The 16,140-nt window shown below is 45.6% G+C and overlaps 1 protein-coding gene across 12 annotated transcripts in view; it reads left to right on the plus strand.

Annotated features, from left to right (window-relative positions):
• Positions 1-16,140, plus strand: part of NFAT5 (nuclear factor of activated T cells 5) — a 131,048-nt gene that overhangs the window by 91,158 nt on the left and 23,750 nt on the right. For 10 of the 12 annotated variants that reach the window (XM_083164918.1, XM_083164917.1, XM_083164916.1 and 7 more), the window contains 4 exons: positions 1,028-1,162; positions 3,708-3,760; positions 8,826-8,958; positions 12,563-12,640. In XM_083164918.1, the coding sequence (XP_083021044.1) occupies positions 1,028-1,162; positions 3,708-3,760; positions 8,826-8,958; positions 12,563-12,640 (399 nt within the window). The remainder of the gene's footprint in view (positions 1-1,027; positions 1,163-3,707; positions 3,761-8,825; positions 8,959-12,562; positions 12,641-16,140) is intronic. The other 2 variants (XM_083164921.1, XM_083164922.1) reach the window with 1 other exon arrangement.

Raw genomic sequence — 16,140 nt, forward strand, 5'->3', positions numbered from 1 at the left:
TGGATTCTGCAGAGACCATGCGCTCCCCTACTGCATGGACTGCAGCGCCATTGTTACGCCACTGGCTTGATACAAATGCCACAATGGGGCAGATGTATGAATTAGCGTTAAGTGCATTTCTGCACTAAACGCTAGTTAACTGGGGGGATTAAGTTTTTTCTAATGTATTACTAACACACGCTGTCCCCTGTAATCCCCCCCAATTAGTTAAAGTCTGGGGTGATGTATTAACAGCCACCCAGCTCAGGGGCAGCATTGTCCTGTCCCCACTGTGGGGACAACGCTAACCCTGCTGCTGGCTCCGGGCTGCGCACAAGACCTAGCGATAAAAGCAAGATCTCGCGCAAGCCCAATGAGCCGGCCGGGGGGAGAGAAGGTTTTGTTTTTTAAATGCGCAGTGCTGTGGGGGCGCCAATAAGGAGAGCCGTTAACTCTGGGCATAAAGGCTCTCCTTATCGGCACTTGGGGATTAATACATGTGGCCCTAACAGGTGCTCACTTCACCACGTTATGCTGGAGAAGCGGGACCTATTATTTAAAAAAAAGTTAGGGGAAGATTAATACATCTGCCCCAATTTGATGAAATCTAGACTTTACATACAGTAATAGCATTAGAGAGGCTCGGGACTTATGACCAAACAGATGTTTCTACAAAGGTGTCCGCAATCCCTACATACTGAACAGATACATAGACAGGGTTGCATGGTAAGAATTTCTCTACGGATTGGAATAGTTCTTATGTACTTTATTCTGTCTTCTCTTTCTTCTCTGTAAATGGGAACAGAAGTGAATATTCCACAAACATTGTCTGGACTGCGTGGATGGTATTGATTGATGTATTCATGTCTTAGCAAGGGCACGTCCTTATCAAATGAGAGATCTTTGTGACATGTCAATAAATGAAAGCAAGGACAACATTGTTTTTGTCTCCCAGATGTATGGTAAAACTGACACAAAAAGATAGATACGCGGAATGAAGCCAGTGACTGCTTTACTAACGTACCCCCCATTCTCTTCTCCGCTTTAGCTCAGCCGGCTGGGGTACCGGAGATCCTGAAGAAGAGTCTTCACAGTTGCTCTGTAAAAGGAGAGGAAGAGGTGTTCCTAATCGGCAAGAACTTCCTGAAAGGGGCGAAGGTCATGTTCCAGGAAAGCCTTTCAGGTATATATGATTGCTCTTCGTCTGTCCGTTAATGCAGGATCTTTGAATATACACCCATCAGCCATAGCATTAAAGCCACTGACAGATGAAGTGAATAACCGTGATGATCTCAATACAGTGAGGTGGGATATATTAGGCAGCAAGTAAACAGACCGTTCTTGAAGTTGATGGGCGAGAGCAGGAAAAATGGACAAGCTCAGTGATCTGAGCGAATGTAACAGGGCTAGGCGCCTCGATCAGACCATCTCAAAGTAGCCGGTCTGGTCCTGTCCCCCAAGAGAGCTAGTGTAGCACAAACGGCATGATCGGAAGGTGTCTGAACACACACAGTGCATCGCAGCTTGCTGCATTAGCCAGAGACCGGTCATAGCATTAGCCGGTGACCTGTCATAGTACCCATGCTGACCACTGTCCACTGCTAAAAGCCCCTACAATGGGTACGTGATCATCAGAACTGGACCATGGAGCAATGGAAGATGGCTTGCTCTGATGCATCACGTTTGCTTTTGCGTCATAGGCCAGGTGTATGTGCGTCTTTTACCTGAGGAAGAGGATGCACTATGGGAAGAAGGCAAGCTATCGGAGGCAGTGTGATGGTCTGGGCAATGTTCTGCTGGGAAACCTTGCGTCCTGCCATTCATGTATATGTTTCTACCTAAGCACTACTACAGAAACTGGTTCACCTGGTCATGGCACTGGTATGGGTGTGGTACGGGACTCCGACAGTCGGGATCCCGACTGCCCGGAGTCAGACAGCATGGCGTTGACTTGGCCCCAATATTCCCCAGATCTCAATCCAATGGAGCCTTTATGGGATGTGCTGGTAGAAATAAATTCTGAGACCTCACAATGAGACCTCGCAACTTACAGGACTTAAAGCATCTACTGCTAAATTCACAAGCCCGCGACACATTAGAATCATCCAGCAGGACCCTGCATCGTTAGGTGCCCACATCACTTGCCCGATGCAGGGGACTATGGCGCCATGTGGCAGCATGTCATTGTTAGCCATACCTTCTGGTCGGCCCTGCAGCAGGTCCGACCAGAAGATATCGCCTACCACCGAGGAGCGTGTGAATCTCTCTTGATGGGATATGATTTCGTAAGTGAACCAATCAAAACAGGCCTGGGTGTATTTGTGGGATGTGTTCTTTAAATATAGGTCCCATCTTTTATTGGTTATGGTATGCTAGGTCGAGGTCGGCATTCTCTAGGTCGACAGTGAGTAGGTCAACACCTATGAATGGTCGACAGGGTTCAAAGGTCAACGCAAGTTTTAGGTCGTCCATGGGAAGGTCGACGGTGAAAACGTCAACACAAGATTTTCACTTTTTTTTGTCTCGAATGTCGATACAGTCAATATGGACCCTCTACGCTCGGGACACACTATTTCATTCTCCCACCATGCCCTAGTGTATGGTAGGGCATGAAATACCGCCTGGCGGCACATGTCGGCGAAAAATCATGTCAACCTTTTGACTGTCAACCTTGCTGTGTTCGACCTGAAACTGGTGTCGACCTTTAGACCCTGTCAACCATGGGCATGTCAACCATTCATATGTGTCGACCTACTCACTGTCGCCCATAGGGTGTCGACCTAATGAATGTCAATCTCGGGTTCAGATTCCCATTTTCTTATGGAAATGTTGCTGAGAAGGGGCCCCAGGCGTTTCCAGCGGCTGACAACCAAGTTTAACACCATCATGCACCACGTTCTCTGCCTTTCCCTCTAGGATCTGGAGAACAATTACACGGAGAGGGTTCCATTGCTAAGTAGGGGGTCGCTCATAATATAAATGGATAAATAAATAAAGCAGCTGCCTATGGGTTCCAGAATCTGGGGGGCGCCCCGGAGTCTATCACAAAATGAAGGCTGACTCTAAGAGGGGGCATCCTGGTTGAATTTAATGCGAGCGGCAGGTATTGAACGAAGATGCCACCTCCACACTTTCAACCGGGGGTTCTGCGCAGTTTGTATTGGTGTGTGGGTGGCAGGAGCAGTAAGCTGAAGTTCTTCCTAGGGGGTCAAAAATCATCGGACCGACTCCATATACAGACTTAACGATATGCCCGAAACACACATTCATGGTGATATCGCTGTAGTGTGTACCCACTCTTATTGTAGGGTACACACCAGAACGATTATGATCGAGAGACGATCATATGACGGTCGCACGATCCGTTGGAGCACACGATCTCCATTCGATCCGATCCCGATCTGTACCCAATTGAAGGGATCATTTTGAAATCCTGACTGCAGCAGGTAGGATCTGCAAAACGACCAGCGCATCGGATCGGAATCTGCTCTAAAATATGCCAAAACATCCCCATTTACATACAATCGGTCGAGATTGTATTGAAATTGGGGGAATTGAGGCCAAATCGTTGTGGTGTGTACCCAGCATTAGTACCAGATACCACAGGATACCGCAACTGTTCAGAGCTGTTTTTGTGACCCAACAATAGGCAGTGGTGGCAATGTTATGACTGATTGAACAGATGGTGTTTTTTTGACGAGGAACCTTTTCTCTTCCTCTGATTTTAGATGACTGTGCATGGAAAGCCGAAGCTGAGATTGACATGGAGTTATTCCACCAGGTACCTTTACACGGGATACGTCGCTAGGCCGAACCTATGACTGTCGGCCGCTGGAAGTCGTCAGGGCTTAGGGTGACACCTGAAATAGGTCGACGTGGCCAATGTCGGTAGGTCGATGTAAGCATTAAGTCGACAATATGGGAATGTTGAAAGTCAAAAGGTTGACGAGTTTTTTCACGACGGGCGGTATTTCATGCCCTACCATTCACTACGGCGTGGTGGGAGAATATAATAGTGCGCCGAGTGCCGCGAGGCACCGCGCCCGAAGCATGGCGAGCGCTACACTTGTTCAGGACGACCGTCGACATTCAAGATACAAAAATGTGCAAAACTTGTGTTAACCTTTTCCGTGTCGACCTCCCCATTATTGACCTAATACTCGTGTCGACCTTCCAACCCTGTCGACCTTAGCCATGTTGACCTATTTCAGGTTTTGACCTAAGCGCTGTCGACCTTAAGTGTTTGACCTATTGTATGTCGACCTTTATACAGTCAACCCTATGAGCCATACTCCCTCGTACATTACTTTACCTGCATGAAGTTATTGTGTCACAGGGGGGAGAGAAGACGGGCAGATTTATTAAGCTTGGAGAAGAGATAAACTGGAGATAAAGCGGAGAAAAGGTAAAAGGAGATAAAGCACCAGCCAATCAGCTGTGTTTGAAAAAGACAGTTGGGAGTTGATTGGCTGGTGCTTTATCTCCTTTTACCTTTTCTCCGCTTTATCTCCAGTTTATCTCTTCTCCAAGCTTAATAAATCTGCCCCACATTGACTTGGTCGCGGTGTCTTTCTGTTGCTGTAACTGAACCCTATTTGTTATTCTACAGTATATTAGATATTACTTTATGCAGAATATATTGTTATCTTTTTATGATTGTGTCTTTGGTAGTAAGTAGCCAATAGCCCTGAGAAGTTTTCCATAGAAACCATCACAGAGGTAATTCTATCTATCTATCTATCTATCTATCTATCTATCTATCTATCTATCTATCTATCTAATATATATCTATCTAATATCTATCTATCTAATATCTATCTATCTGTCTATCTGTCTATCTTTATACAGATATATCCAGGGCTATTTTTCAGCAGGCTCCAGCAGGAACTGAGGCCCTTATTCTAGTTCACTCTTTCTGACAAAATCTTTCTTAAGCTGCCCATACACGTACCAATTACCCGGTACTTTTTGTGCTAAAATAGCATCGTTGTGCATGGGATGCGATGCTATTTTAGCACAAAAAGTACCGGGTAATTGGAACGTGTATGGGCAGCTTAAGATGGACAAAACCATGTGCACTGCAGGTGGGGCAGATTTAAAATGTGCAGAGAGAATTAGATTTGGGTGAGTTATTTTGTTTCTGTGCAGGGTAAATACTGGCTGCTTTATTTTTACACTGCAATATAGATCTCAATTTGAAGTAAAACCCCACCCAAATCTAATTCTCTCTGCACAAGTAACACCTGCCTCACCTGCAGTGCACATGGTTTTGTCCATCTAAGAAAGATTCCTGCTGGAGCCTGCTGAAAAATAGCCCTGGATATATCTATATCTCTGTATATACAAGACCCGCACTCTCAGCCTCATGTGTAGGTAACCGCTGGGGGGAAACGGTCACCTGTCAGACCAGACTTAGGTCTACAGTCATTAGGTCGACCTCGGAAGGTCGACTGTCCCCAAGGTCGACATGACTCAAGGTCGACATGACTTAAGGTCGACATGGGCCAAGGTCGACATGGTTTTAGGTCGACATGAGTTTTTCACAGTTTTTTGAGCCGACATGTGCCGACAGGCGGTATTTCATGCCCTACCATCCACTAGGGCGTGGTGGGAGAATAAAATAGTGTGCCGAGCGCAGCGAGGCACCGTGCCCGAAGCATTGCGAGCGATGTGAGGGGCTGCGGTTCGACTCCAACTGTGTCCATGTCGACTGTGTCGACATTCGGGTAAAAAAACTGTGAAAACCTCATGTCGACCTAATGACTGTCGACCTAAAACCATGTCGACCTTGGCCCATGTCGACCTTAAGTCATGTCGACCTTGAGCCATGTCGACCTTTAACCCTGTCTATCATCACTCTGATCTATCTATCTATCTATCTATCTATCTGTCTATCTATATTTTTGTCCAGAAATCCGCGCACACATCCAGGGTATCTAAATACGGGATCTCCCCTAAGGAAGTAAGATTCCAATAATAGCAGCAAGTCCGGTTTTTAGGCCAGAGAGGGCCTGTAAAAGCGGCTCATGCCAACACTTTTCCAATAGTTTTCACAAGCGATACCCCATACCCCAAGGGTACCTCTTGTGAAAACTATTGGAAAAGTGTTGGCACTTTTACATCTAAGAACTTTTTAATAAACCTGTCTGGATAAGAAAGATATTAGGGCACTGCGCTAATTAGTCTAATAAAGCAGCTCAAATGATAAAAGAACAATTAATGTCTAAAAGAATGAGTACTAATAAAATAGAATTAATATTAAGAGTATCAGTAATGTGCTATTCAACTGGTAATGGGTAGTGAAGGGGGAAAGAATAAGTAATAAAGATTACAAGAATAGAAAATAGAAATTATATATATGTCTTTTGAAAAACAGATGCACTCACCGGTCTTCTATTTCCTGCTTGCAAAAAGAGTTTAATACATACCACAAGAGTATAACATTCTTTACATGACAGTGGCTACGGTCTGTATAAGGATAGATATAATTATCTCTGTGATATATAGATATAGATTTTTACTAAGTCTTGGAGAGAGCGATAGAGGGAGGAAGGAAATAAAATACCAGCCAATAAGCTTGTGTCGTATTTCAAACACAGCCTTGTAACATGACAGCTGATTGGCTGGTGCTTTATTTCTTTATTTATATCTTTTCACTTCAGAATCTACTGATTATTTATTTAGCTCCCTCTAGAAGATAGTAGATAGGATCTGATTGGTTGCCCATTGCAACGTCACATGTGAAGTAAAATACACATCTTAGTAAATTTCCCCCATAGTATTACTGGAAAGTGAGCTCCTCTCTTTTAATATTTGTAGATAGAGGGGGTATTCAATTGCGTGTCAAAAAATCCAGCATGGCCAAAAAACGCGGGGATCGGCAAATTATCGAAACTGTGTCCTTTTTCGAATAATTTTTAACAGTTTAAAATTGTAAAAAAGAAAACAGTGAAACTGCTCCGGTGAAAAATGATTTGAACACCTGTCAGTCATTCTTCTGCCCACCAAGTCTAAGCTCTGGGACTGGGGGGCATGTGCGCCGTCACCTTCGCCATCTGTGACCCTCTTCTTTCATATACATGTGTAATCTTAATCCTGTTCATGCACGCAGTTCTAACCCAATAGACGCATGCTTATTAGCCGCAGTACTGTCAATGCAGCATGCTACCTATACCCATAATGGCTGAATCTAGAAGAAAAAATGTCTGCTCGATGGACAATCCCAGTAAGTTTTTTTGGACCTAAAGACAGTATGAACGATGTTCCATATCGTCTGTGTTTTCTCTGAAGTCCCGGGCCAATGACATCGAGCACACACTGAATGATATTGGTGAATCTTTCATTGATGTCAATGGGACCCGCTGAACATGAAGGTCATTGGCTAACACTGAGGATATTTGCAAAGACTCTACTACACTACAAGACCAAAGACACTACAATTGCTAAGAGATAGCATGAATCGAGGGAATACAGATCTTTGTTCGGTTTATACAGGGTCGGATCTAGACTTTTTTTCTTCTGGGGGGTGGGCAGTGTACGGTTTAGACTTCAGTTATGACTACTCCCCTTCCCAGTCCTGCGTCTTCCCTTCCTAGTCCCCTACCAACAACTGGAAGTGAGAAGGGGTGGGTTAGGGCGGAGCTACGCAAGTAGCTACTTATTTGAGGGCGTGACCAGAGCGATTGCAATGTTTTAGCCATGCCCCCGACATGCAATGCCGTTTTTAAGGCACTGTGCTGGGAGGGGCTTAATGTAAAATGGCACATTAGCGTCATTTGACCCACGGTCCCCCCCCCCCCCCCGGTGAGGGGGGTGGGGTGGTCATGGGAGACGTCCGGCTTTCCGGGAGGGTTGCCCCTCTTTCCAGGGGTCTGGGAGGGGGACACGATTTCCAGGACCCTCCCGGCCTTTCCGGGAGTGTAGGCAACCCTGGATAAAGAAGAGTAAAAGGTGCACAAGAACAAAATACATTTAATGCAAGAATTATATAATACAGTTAATGGCAAACAAATTTAGGGGAGAAAGCAGTTCTAAATGTGGGGAGACAGAGTACAGGAAGTGGGAAGGGACAAAGTGGAGATTATACAGTGCACAGTATTTTGTGTTGAGCAGTGGTAAGAATTCCATTGTAAATCCTTTTTGATTCATGACTTATGAACATAGGACAAGAGAAGGGAATCCTTTGTTCTTGTCTGCGCTTGTAGTTGCTGTGGTTTGTACAACCTGTAACCAGTGCTGGCCAGTATACTTTTACCTGTCACATCTCAGTGGAATATATTTCGGAATAACTGTCACTGTTTCTATTAACAGAATTGCATTGGCGATGATATGTTTGAAGCTGAGGAATATGAACTGCTTTGTAAAATATCTTATCATTAAATAGTGAAAAGCCTGTCAAAATAATGGCTTCTGCAATGTACTTTCACTTTGAGCTGTGACAGTTTTTACTTTCAATCTGAGCTATGAGCCCACAGACTCTCCAACCCACCCTCAGTCCCTACCTGCTCCTAACTCCAATCTCTATATTCACAGCTCCCTCTCTCCATATCCAGAAAGTTTAAAATAGATCAGCGTCCCTGCAAAAATAGCTTTTACTTTGTGTTATGACATCTTTTAGTACACAAAGGAGTAATTTGTTCCCTTGAGTGGCCTCTACTGGTCACTGGCGGTACTTCACCTCATAGAGGTGATTAGTAGTTAGCCATATAAATAAATAAAGATTGTGAGGCTGTATATCTGTGTCTACTTCCTACACACATTATAGGTAGCCACTGTTTGCCAAGGTGGCATTACATAAATACTTTTTCTGTCTAATGTGTTGTATATCTCCTTTCTTCCTGCTGTAGAATCACCTCATAGTAAAAGTCCCTCCGTACCACGATCAGAAAATCACGTCCCCTGTGTCCGTTGTGATGTTTGTGGTGACAAATGCAGGTCGATCTCATGAAGTTCAGTCTTTCACATACACTCCAGAGTCATGTAAGTACTTCCCAGATGCATGCAGTAGTGTGAGGATGGGGTATGTAATCTCATCTCTGTCCCCCTCTAGTGTGTGGTGCCACGGTATGATCAGACCACCGCGCGTTGCGCGAGATGGAACAACCGCTGGGGCCCCAGTGTTCATTTTATCTCGATTTATTTGTGTTTTGTGTCACGGAAATGTCTTTGTTGTATGGAAGCACAGTGACCGTTCTCACACTGTAGTCATAAGCTTGTGCAAGGAATAAATGGAAGAGATGTGTACAGAAGACCAGGAGACCACTTTTTATAGGTCAATGAATAAATGTAGTTATTATATGAGACTAAAGGGAAATGTTGCTGTTTTATGTTTAATTGAAATGAACAGTGTCTTTGGAACACTTCATGAGGTAAAACTAGATAAAATGTTCCGTGCTGTTACATTTCTACATAATGCTTGTGTCCTTACGTTATACACAAGTACAATTGCTGATGAAAAAGCCACAGAGAAAAAAATGTAAATAGTTCTTGATATAATCAAGTATTTCTTTACATAAAATCACTCGTACACCTATACATTCGGCCTCTACCATGCAGTCACCATGAGGAGGCTAAGAGAATTTTGTATACCTAGATATTCAGGGTTAATTTAAAAGGATGAGAGATTAAGAAAATGAGAGATTTGGTAAGAAATCTCCATTTTTTTTAAAAAGCGGCAATCATTTATACTGGGGGGAAAAAAGTTTGATTTTGAAGTGCAAATGATTGCCGCTTTAAAAAAAACTGGAGATTTCTTACTGAATCTCTCATCCTATTAAATTTCCCCCTCTAACCTGCAGTCACTGTAAGGAGTGCTGTTACACAAGGCTAAGAGGATGGAATGTCATAAATCCAGACATTCAGCCTTTACCCTTCAGTCACTGTGAGGAGCGCTGTTACACAAGGCTAAGAGGATGGAATGTCGTACACCCAGACCTTCAGCCTCTACCCTGTAATCACTGTAAGAAGTTAAGGCTAAGAGGATGGAATGTTATAAATCCAGCCTCTACCCTGCAGTCACTGTGAGGAGTGCTGTTACACACGGCTAAGAGCCCTGCAGTCACTGTGAGGAGTGTTGTTACACAAGGCTAAGAGGATGGAATGTCATAAATCCAAACATTCAGCCTCTACCCTGCAGTCACTGTAAGGAGTGCTGTTAGACAAGGCTAAGAGGATGGAATGTCATAAATCCAAACATTCAGCCTCTACCCTGCAGTCACTGAAAGAAGTTAAGGCTAAGAGGATGGAATGTCATAAATCCAGCCCCTACCCTGCAGTCACTGTGAGGAGTGCTGTTACACAAGGCTAAGAGGATGGAATGTCATAAATCCAGCCCCTACCCTGCAGTCACTGTGAGGAGTGCTGTTACACAAGGCTAAGAGGATGGAATGTTATAAATCCAGACATTCCGCCTCTGTTACACTAAGAGGATGGAATGTCATAAATCCAGACATTCAGCCTCTACCCTGCAGTCACTGTAAGGAGTGCTGTTACACAAGGCTAAGAGGATGGAATGTCGTACACCCAGACCTTCAGCCTCTACCCTGTAATCACTGTAAGAAGTTAAGGCTAAGAGGATGGAATGTCATAAATCCAGCCCCTACCCTGCAGTCACTGTGAGGAGTGCTGTTACACAAGGCTAAGAGGATGGAATGTCGTACACCCAGACCTTCAGCCTCTACCCTGCAGTCACTGAAAGAAGTTAAGGCTAAGAGGATGGAATGTCATAAATCCAAACATTCAGCCCCTACCCTGCAGTCACTGTGAGGAGCGCTGTTAGACAAGGCTAAGAGGATGGAATGTCGTACACCCAGACCTTCAGCCTCTACCCTGCAGTCACTGAAAGAAGTTAAGGCTAAGAGGATGGAATGTCATAAATCCAGCCCCTACCCTGCAGTCACTGTGAGGAGTGCTGTTACACAAGGCTAAGAGGATGGAATGTCATAAATCCAGACATTCCGCCTCTACCCTGTCGTCACTGTGAGGAGCGCTGTTACACAAGGCTAAGAGGATGGAATGTCGTACACCCAGACATTCAGCCTCTACCCTGTAATCACTGTGAGGAGCGCTGTTACACAAGGCTTAGAGGATGGAATGTCGTACACCCAGACATTCAGCCTCTACCCTGCAGTCACTGTGAGGAGCGCTGTTCTACAAAGTAAAGGAGTAATGTCATACACCCAGACATCCATGTTCTAAGAGTGCGCATGCATCAGAGTCTCACTGCTCATGCGTCCTGATTGTAGCGATCAGAGACATAGCAGAAATAGACTCGCAGACTGTGCACTTCTGTGGGTTATCCTGGGAAGTACCCGGGATGGCTAAGCAGACGCGGGTATGTCGTTGTAAACCGCTACGTCTATAGGCGCACAATCGCTTGCATGGTACACTATGTTCAGATGGAGAAACTGCCCCTGTCTTATGGCTGGTGCATCTAATGATACATCGAGACGTATTTGCACTGCCACAGAAAGCTGCAAGGTCGACGCAAGCAGTATGTCAGATGGAAAAGGTCAACGTAAATTTTTTTCCTCTCTATATCTATGTGGATGCTTAAGTACAGCTGGAGACACGCTCATCTGAGCAGCACCCAGCGTGCCGCAGCGCGAAAGAGGCGGGTGCGTATGAGACGCTCATGCGCCTCATTTGCCGAAATTCATGCGCAAGAGTACAAACAAAAAACATGTAGACCTTTTTCATGTCGACCTTTTGACCATGTCTACATAAAGTATGTCAACCTTTTTCATATGTCAACCAATGGCCTGTCGAACAATAAACCATTCCCATTTTCATCACAGCCTGCACATAGGCATTACATTGCGTCACCGTACATCTCTCTGCCAGGCATTATTAGTACAACTAGTGTCCCTTTAACGCAAAGTGGCCTTTAAACCAAGTGAGACCGTCTCCAGACATTTATTGGTTCCCAGATAAAAGACCTATCCTGGCTAAAGGACAAACTGAACGGGATACACATTATATAGATCTGTGCAATCTACTGGTCTTCTGTACATATAACGTTCTATGCAGTGTGTAGTTCTCTTCCATGCTATTCCCTGGGCATAAGGCCATTCTTATATCCACCACGCATAGCCCCCCCCCCCCCCCCCTCCCTCCCCTCCCTCCCCATTTTTCATAATCATAAGACTTGGAACAGAACGGTACTCCCACAGAGATCACTGAACTGTAAAGAGGACAAGTGGGGGTGTTGCTGGTGGCAACAAATCAAATTAGATGCTAGAAACTAATATCTGCAACCTCATTGGTTGCCATGAGCAACACCTTTACTTGAACTCCCTAGAACAGTGGTTCTCAACTCCGTTCTCAGGACCCCCAACAGTGCACGTTTTCCAGGTCTCTGCACAGAATCACAGGTGAAATAATAAGCTCCACCTGCGATCCTGAATAATGAGTGCACCAGCCAGGTGACCTGGAAAGCCTGCACTGTTGGGGGTACTTGAGGACCGAGGTTGAGAAGGTTTGCCTTAGAAGGTTTGTTATACCCCACCCTCCCATGTGTGAGAAGTATCACAACCTTCTTCTCTTGACTCAACGTGTGTAATTAACCTTTCTCTTCCATTGGCAGCCATTCCTGTAAGTGTTCTCATAAAGAAAGAGAATTCCAGTCCGTCACAGTCCTGTACTTTTGAAGACTCTATGAAAGGTATTCATCATCTTCATATTGATTCAAAAGTTCACTAAATTCCTTCTGATCATTAAAGTGTTTTATAGAATAAATAATGATTCACTTTCATATCTGACGCATGAAGGAACATTATGGGGGAAATGTACTAAGAAGTGTATTCTACTTCACATGTGATGTTGCAACCAATCAGAATGTACTTATTTATTTAGGACCCTCTAGATCTGGGGTAGCCAACCCTAGTCCTCGAGAGCTACCAACAGTGCATGTTTTCCAGGTCTCCTCACAGAATCACAAGTAAATTCATTGTCTCCACCTGAGGATCTTTTAAAATGTGTCAGTGATTAATGAGTGCAGCAGCTAGGTGGTCTGGAAAATGTGAACTGTTGGTAGCTCTCGAGGGCTAGGGTTGGCTACCACTGCTCTAGAATATAGTAGACAGGCTCTGATTGGTTGCCCATAGCAACATCACATGTGAAGTAGAATACACATCTTAGTAAATTTCCCCCTAGATGTACTGTTAGTTCCAGCAGTGAAATGACACTGTAGATGGGTAGAGGTCATAGGGTAGACACAGTGGAGGTCCACATACATTAGATCGACCATTGAAGATTGACAGGGCTAAGGTCGGAAGGTCAACACTAGCATTGGGTCGACAATGGGAAGATCGACAGTTGAAATGTCTACAAGAGATCTTCTGGGGGGTTTTTTGGTAGAGAACTTTGACTTAAGTCGACATGGACACCCGTATCGGTGTACCGCGTCCCCTCGCTGCGCTCACCATGTTTCCAGAGCTATTATATTCTTCCTCCACGCCCTAGTGGACGGTAAGGTATGAATTACCGCCTGTTTTGGAAAAAAACGTGAAAAAAGTCATGTCAACCTAATGCTTGTGTCGACCTAAGCCCTGACTACCTTTAATGGTCGACCTAATGTATGTCAACTTTCATAGTATCGCCCGAGTGACCATTTCCCCTGCAGATGGGGGATAGTAAGGTGCGATGGAGTATTTCCTACCCCCTCTATCACACACTACAAGCCACACACTTCCTGCAGCTCTTGTACAATGACTTCATGCAGGCATGTCCAAACTGTGGCCCGCCAGCTGTTGTGAAACTACACATCCCAGCATGCCTTGCCACAGTTTTAGCATTATCTAATAGCAAAGCTGTGGCAAGGCATGATGGGACTTGTAGTTTAACAACAGCTAGAGGGCCTTAGTTTGGACATGCCTGATTAATGGCTGCCACATACCCAATGGCCTGAAATGACAAGGAATAGAATTTGAGCGAGGTGACTGGCCATGCCCCTGTGTGCGTCTGTCCCACGTATTTATTATATTTACCCCAGTAATCTCTGGAAATAGACTTCAGTTGTAGCCGACTGCTTGACAGGTTGACAGGGTCGTTAGGTCAACATTAGGTTGACAATGGGAAGGTTGACAGTCAAAAGGTCGATATGAGGTTTTCACAGGGTTTTTTGGAGGCCGAATGTCGTCAGACGTCGACCCCGTATCTGTGTGCCACAGTGGATGGTAGGGTAAGAAACACCGCCTGTTCTTGAAAAACTCATGTCAACCTTTTGACTGTTGACCTTCCCATTGTTGACATAATGCTTGTGTCGACACTCTGAACCTGGCGACCTTAGGCCTGTCGACCTATTTCATGTGTCGATTTAGGCCCTGTCGACCTTCAGTGGTCAACCTAAATGTATTTTGCCCTTCATACTGTCCCTTATGGACTACAGTATACAAGTCTGTTCTGCAACCAGCCAAATCCATGCTGCCATTGGATAAAATGACAGCAGTTCTGTGTTATGAATACATTTGCCTGTTGATGGATTGATGATGGAGGTCTCAGGGGGGGCGACTATTCTTATACTGTATGTGCTGGGGCATGAAGAGCCCACTGGGAGAAGACATTGGTAGGGGCCTATGTTTAGAGGTGCAGTCAACACAGTGGCTTGGCTGGTGTGTATAATGTATGTTTCAAGTACCCTGTCTGGAACCTGATCCCCATGGGAGGTGCAATCAATGGTTCCCTGCACCCCTATGGACCAGTACAACCCTGCTGATAAGTGATTTACAGATAAATATATAGAATAAATTGTTTTGCCTATAGCAGAGGTCATCAACCATTGGCTGTTAAAAGATTGTGGCAGCTAAATCCACTACAGCTTCAGTTTGGAAGTTACAGATTGGTTCAAGCCGGTAGCGGGTCGGATCCTACGGTATGCCGCTTTAAAGTGTTCCGTCTGCCACGTTTGACGTGAGCCAGGGGTTGATTAAGCCTAGTCTATAGCCATATAAGTAATGATTAATTCTAGCAACAGCGACAAGCTGGGGGAGGAGAACCTGGACTCTGCAGCTTGCTATACAGTCCTCCCTGTGGCTTCCGGTTGGAACGGCATTGATTACAGCAAGTGTGTAGCGTGATGATATAAGGAGAGGTTTGACTACAGAAAATGTATCCTGCAGTTTTGAACCTCTCTGCGTAACCGTTTCAGATAGAACGTAGAATCATTTGATACTGTTTACAGTAATCTAATCTCCCAGCTCTCGCATCCTTAGTGCCGCATCCAGCTACCAGCTCTCGCATCCATAGCGCCACATCCAGCTACCAGCTCTCGCATCCATAGCGCCACATCCAGCTTCCAGCTCTCACATCCCTAGTGCTGCATCCAGCTACCAGCTCTCGCATCCTTAGTGCCGCATCCAGCTACCAGCTCTCGCATCCATAGTGCCAGATCCAGCTACCAGCTCTCGCATCCATAGTGCCGCATCCAGCTACCAGCTCTCGCATCCATAGCGCCACATCCAGCTACCAGCTCTCGCATCCATAGTGCCAGATCCAGCTACCAGCTCTCGCATCCATAGTGCCAGATCCAGCTACCAGCTCTCGCATCCATAGTGCCAGATCCAGCTACCAGCTCTCGCATTCCATAGTGCCACATCCAGCTACCAGCTCTCGCATCCATAGTGCCGCATCCAGCTACCAGCTCTCGCATCCTTAGCGCCGCATCCAGCTACCAGCTCTCGAATCCTTAGTGCCGCATCCAGCTACCAGCTCTCACATCCCTAGTGCTGCATCCAGCTACCAGCTCTCGCATCCTTAGTGCCGCATCCAGCTACCAGCTCTCGCATCCTTAGTGCCGCATCCAGCTACCAGCTCTCGCATCCTTAGTGCCGCATCCAGCTACCAGCTCTCGCATCCATAGTGCCGCATCCAGCTACCAGCTCTCGCATCCATAGTGCCAGATCCAGCTACCAGCTCTCGCATCCATAGTGCCAGATCCAGCTACCAGCTCTCGCATCCATAGTGCCAGATCCAGCTACCAGCTCTCGCATTCCATAGTGCCACATCCAGCTACCAGCTCTCGCATCCATAGTGCCGCATCCAGCTACCAGCTCTCGCATTCTTAGCGCCGCATCCAGCTACCAGCTCTCGAATCCTTAGTGCCGCATCCAGCTACCAGCTCTCGCATCCTTAGTGCCGCATCCAGCTCTCGCATCCCTAGTGCCG

The sequence above is a fragment of the Crinia signifera genome, chromosome 11 (assembly GCF_055691185.1).
Source record: "Crinia signifera chromosome 11, ASM5569118v1, whole genome shotgun sequence".
Lineage (NCBI taxonomy): Eukaryota > Metazoa > Chordata > Amphibia > Anura > Myobatrachidae > Crinia > Crinia signifera.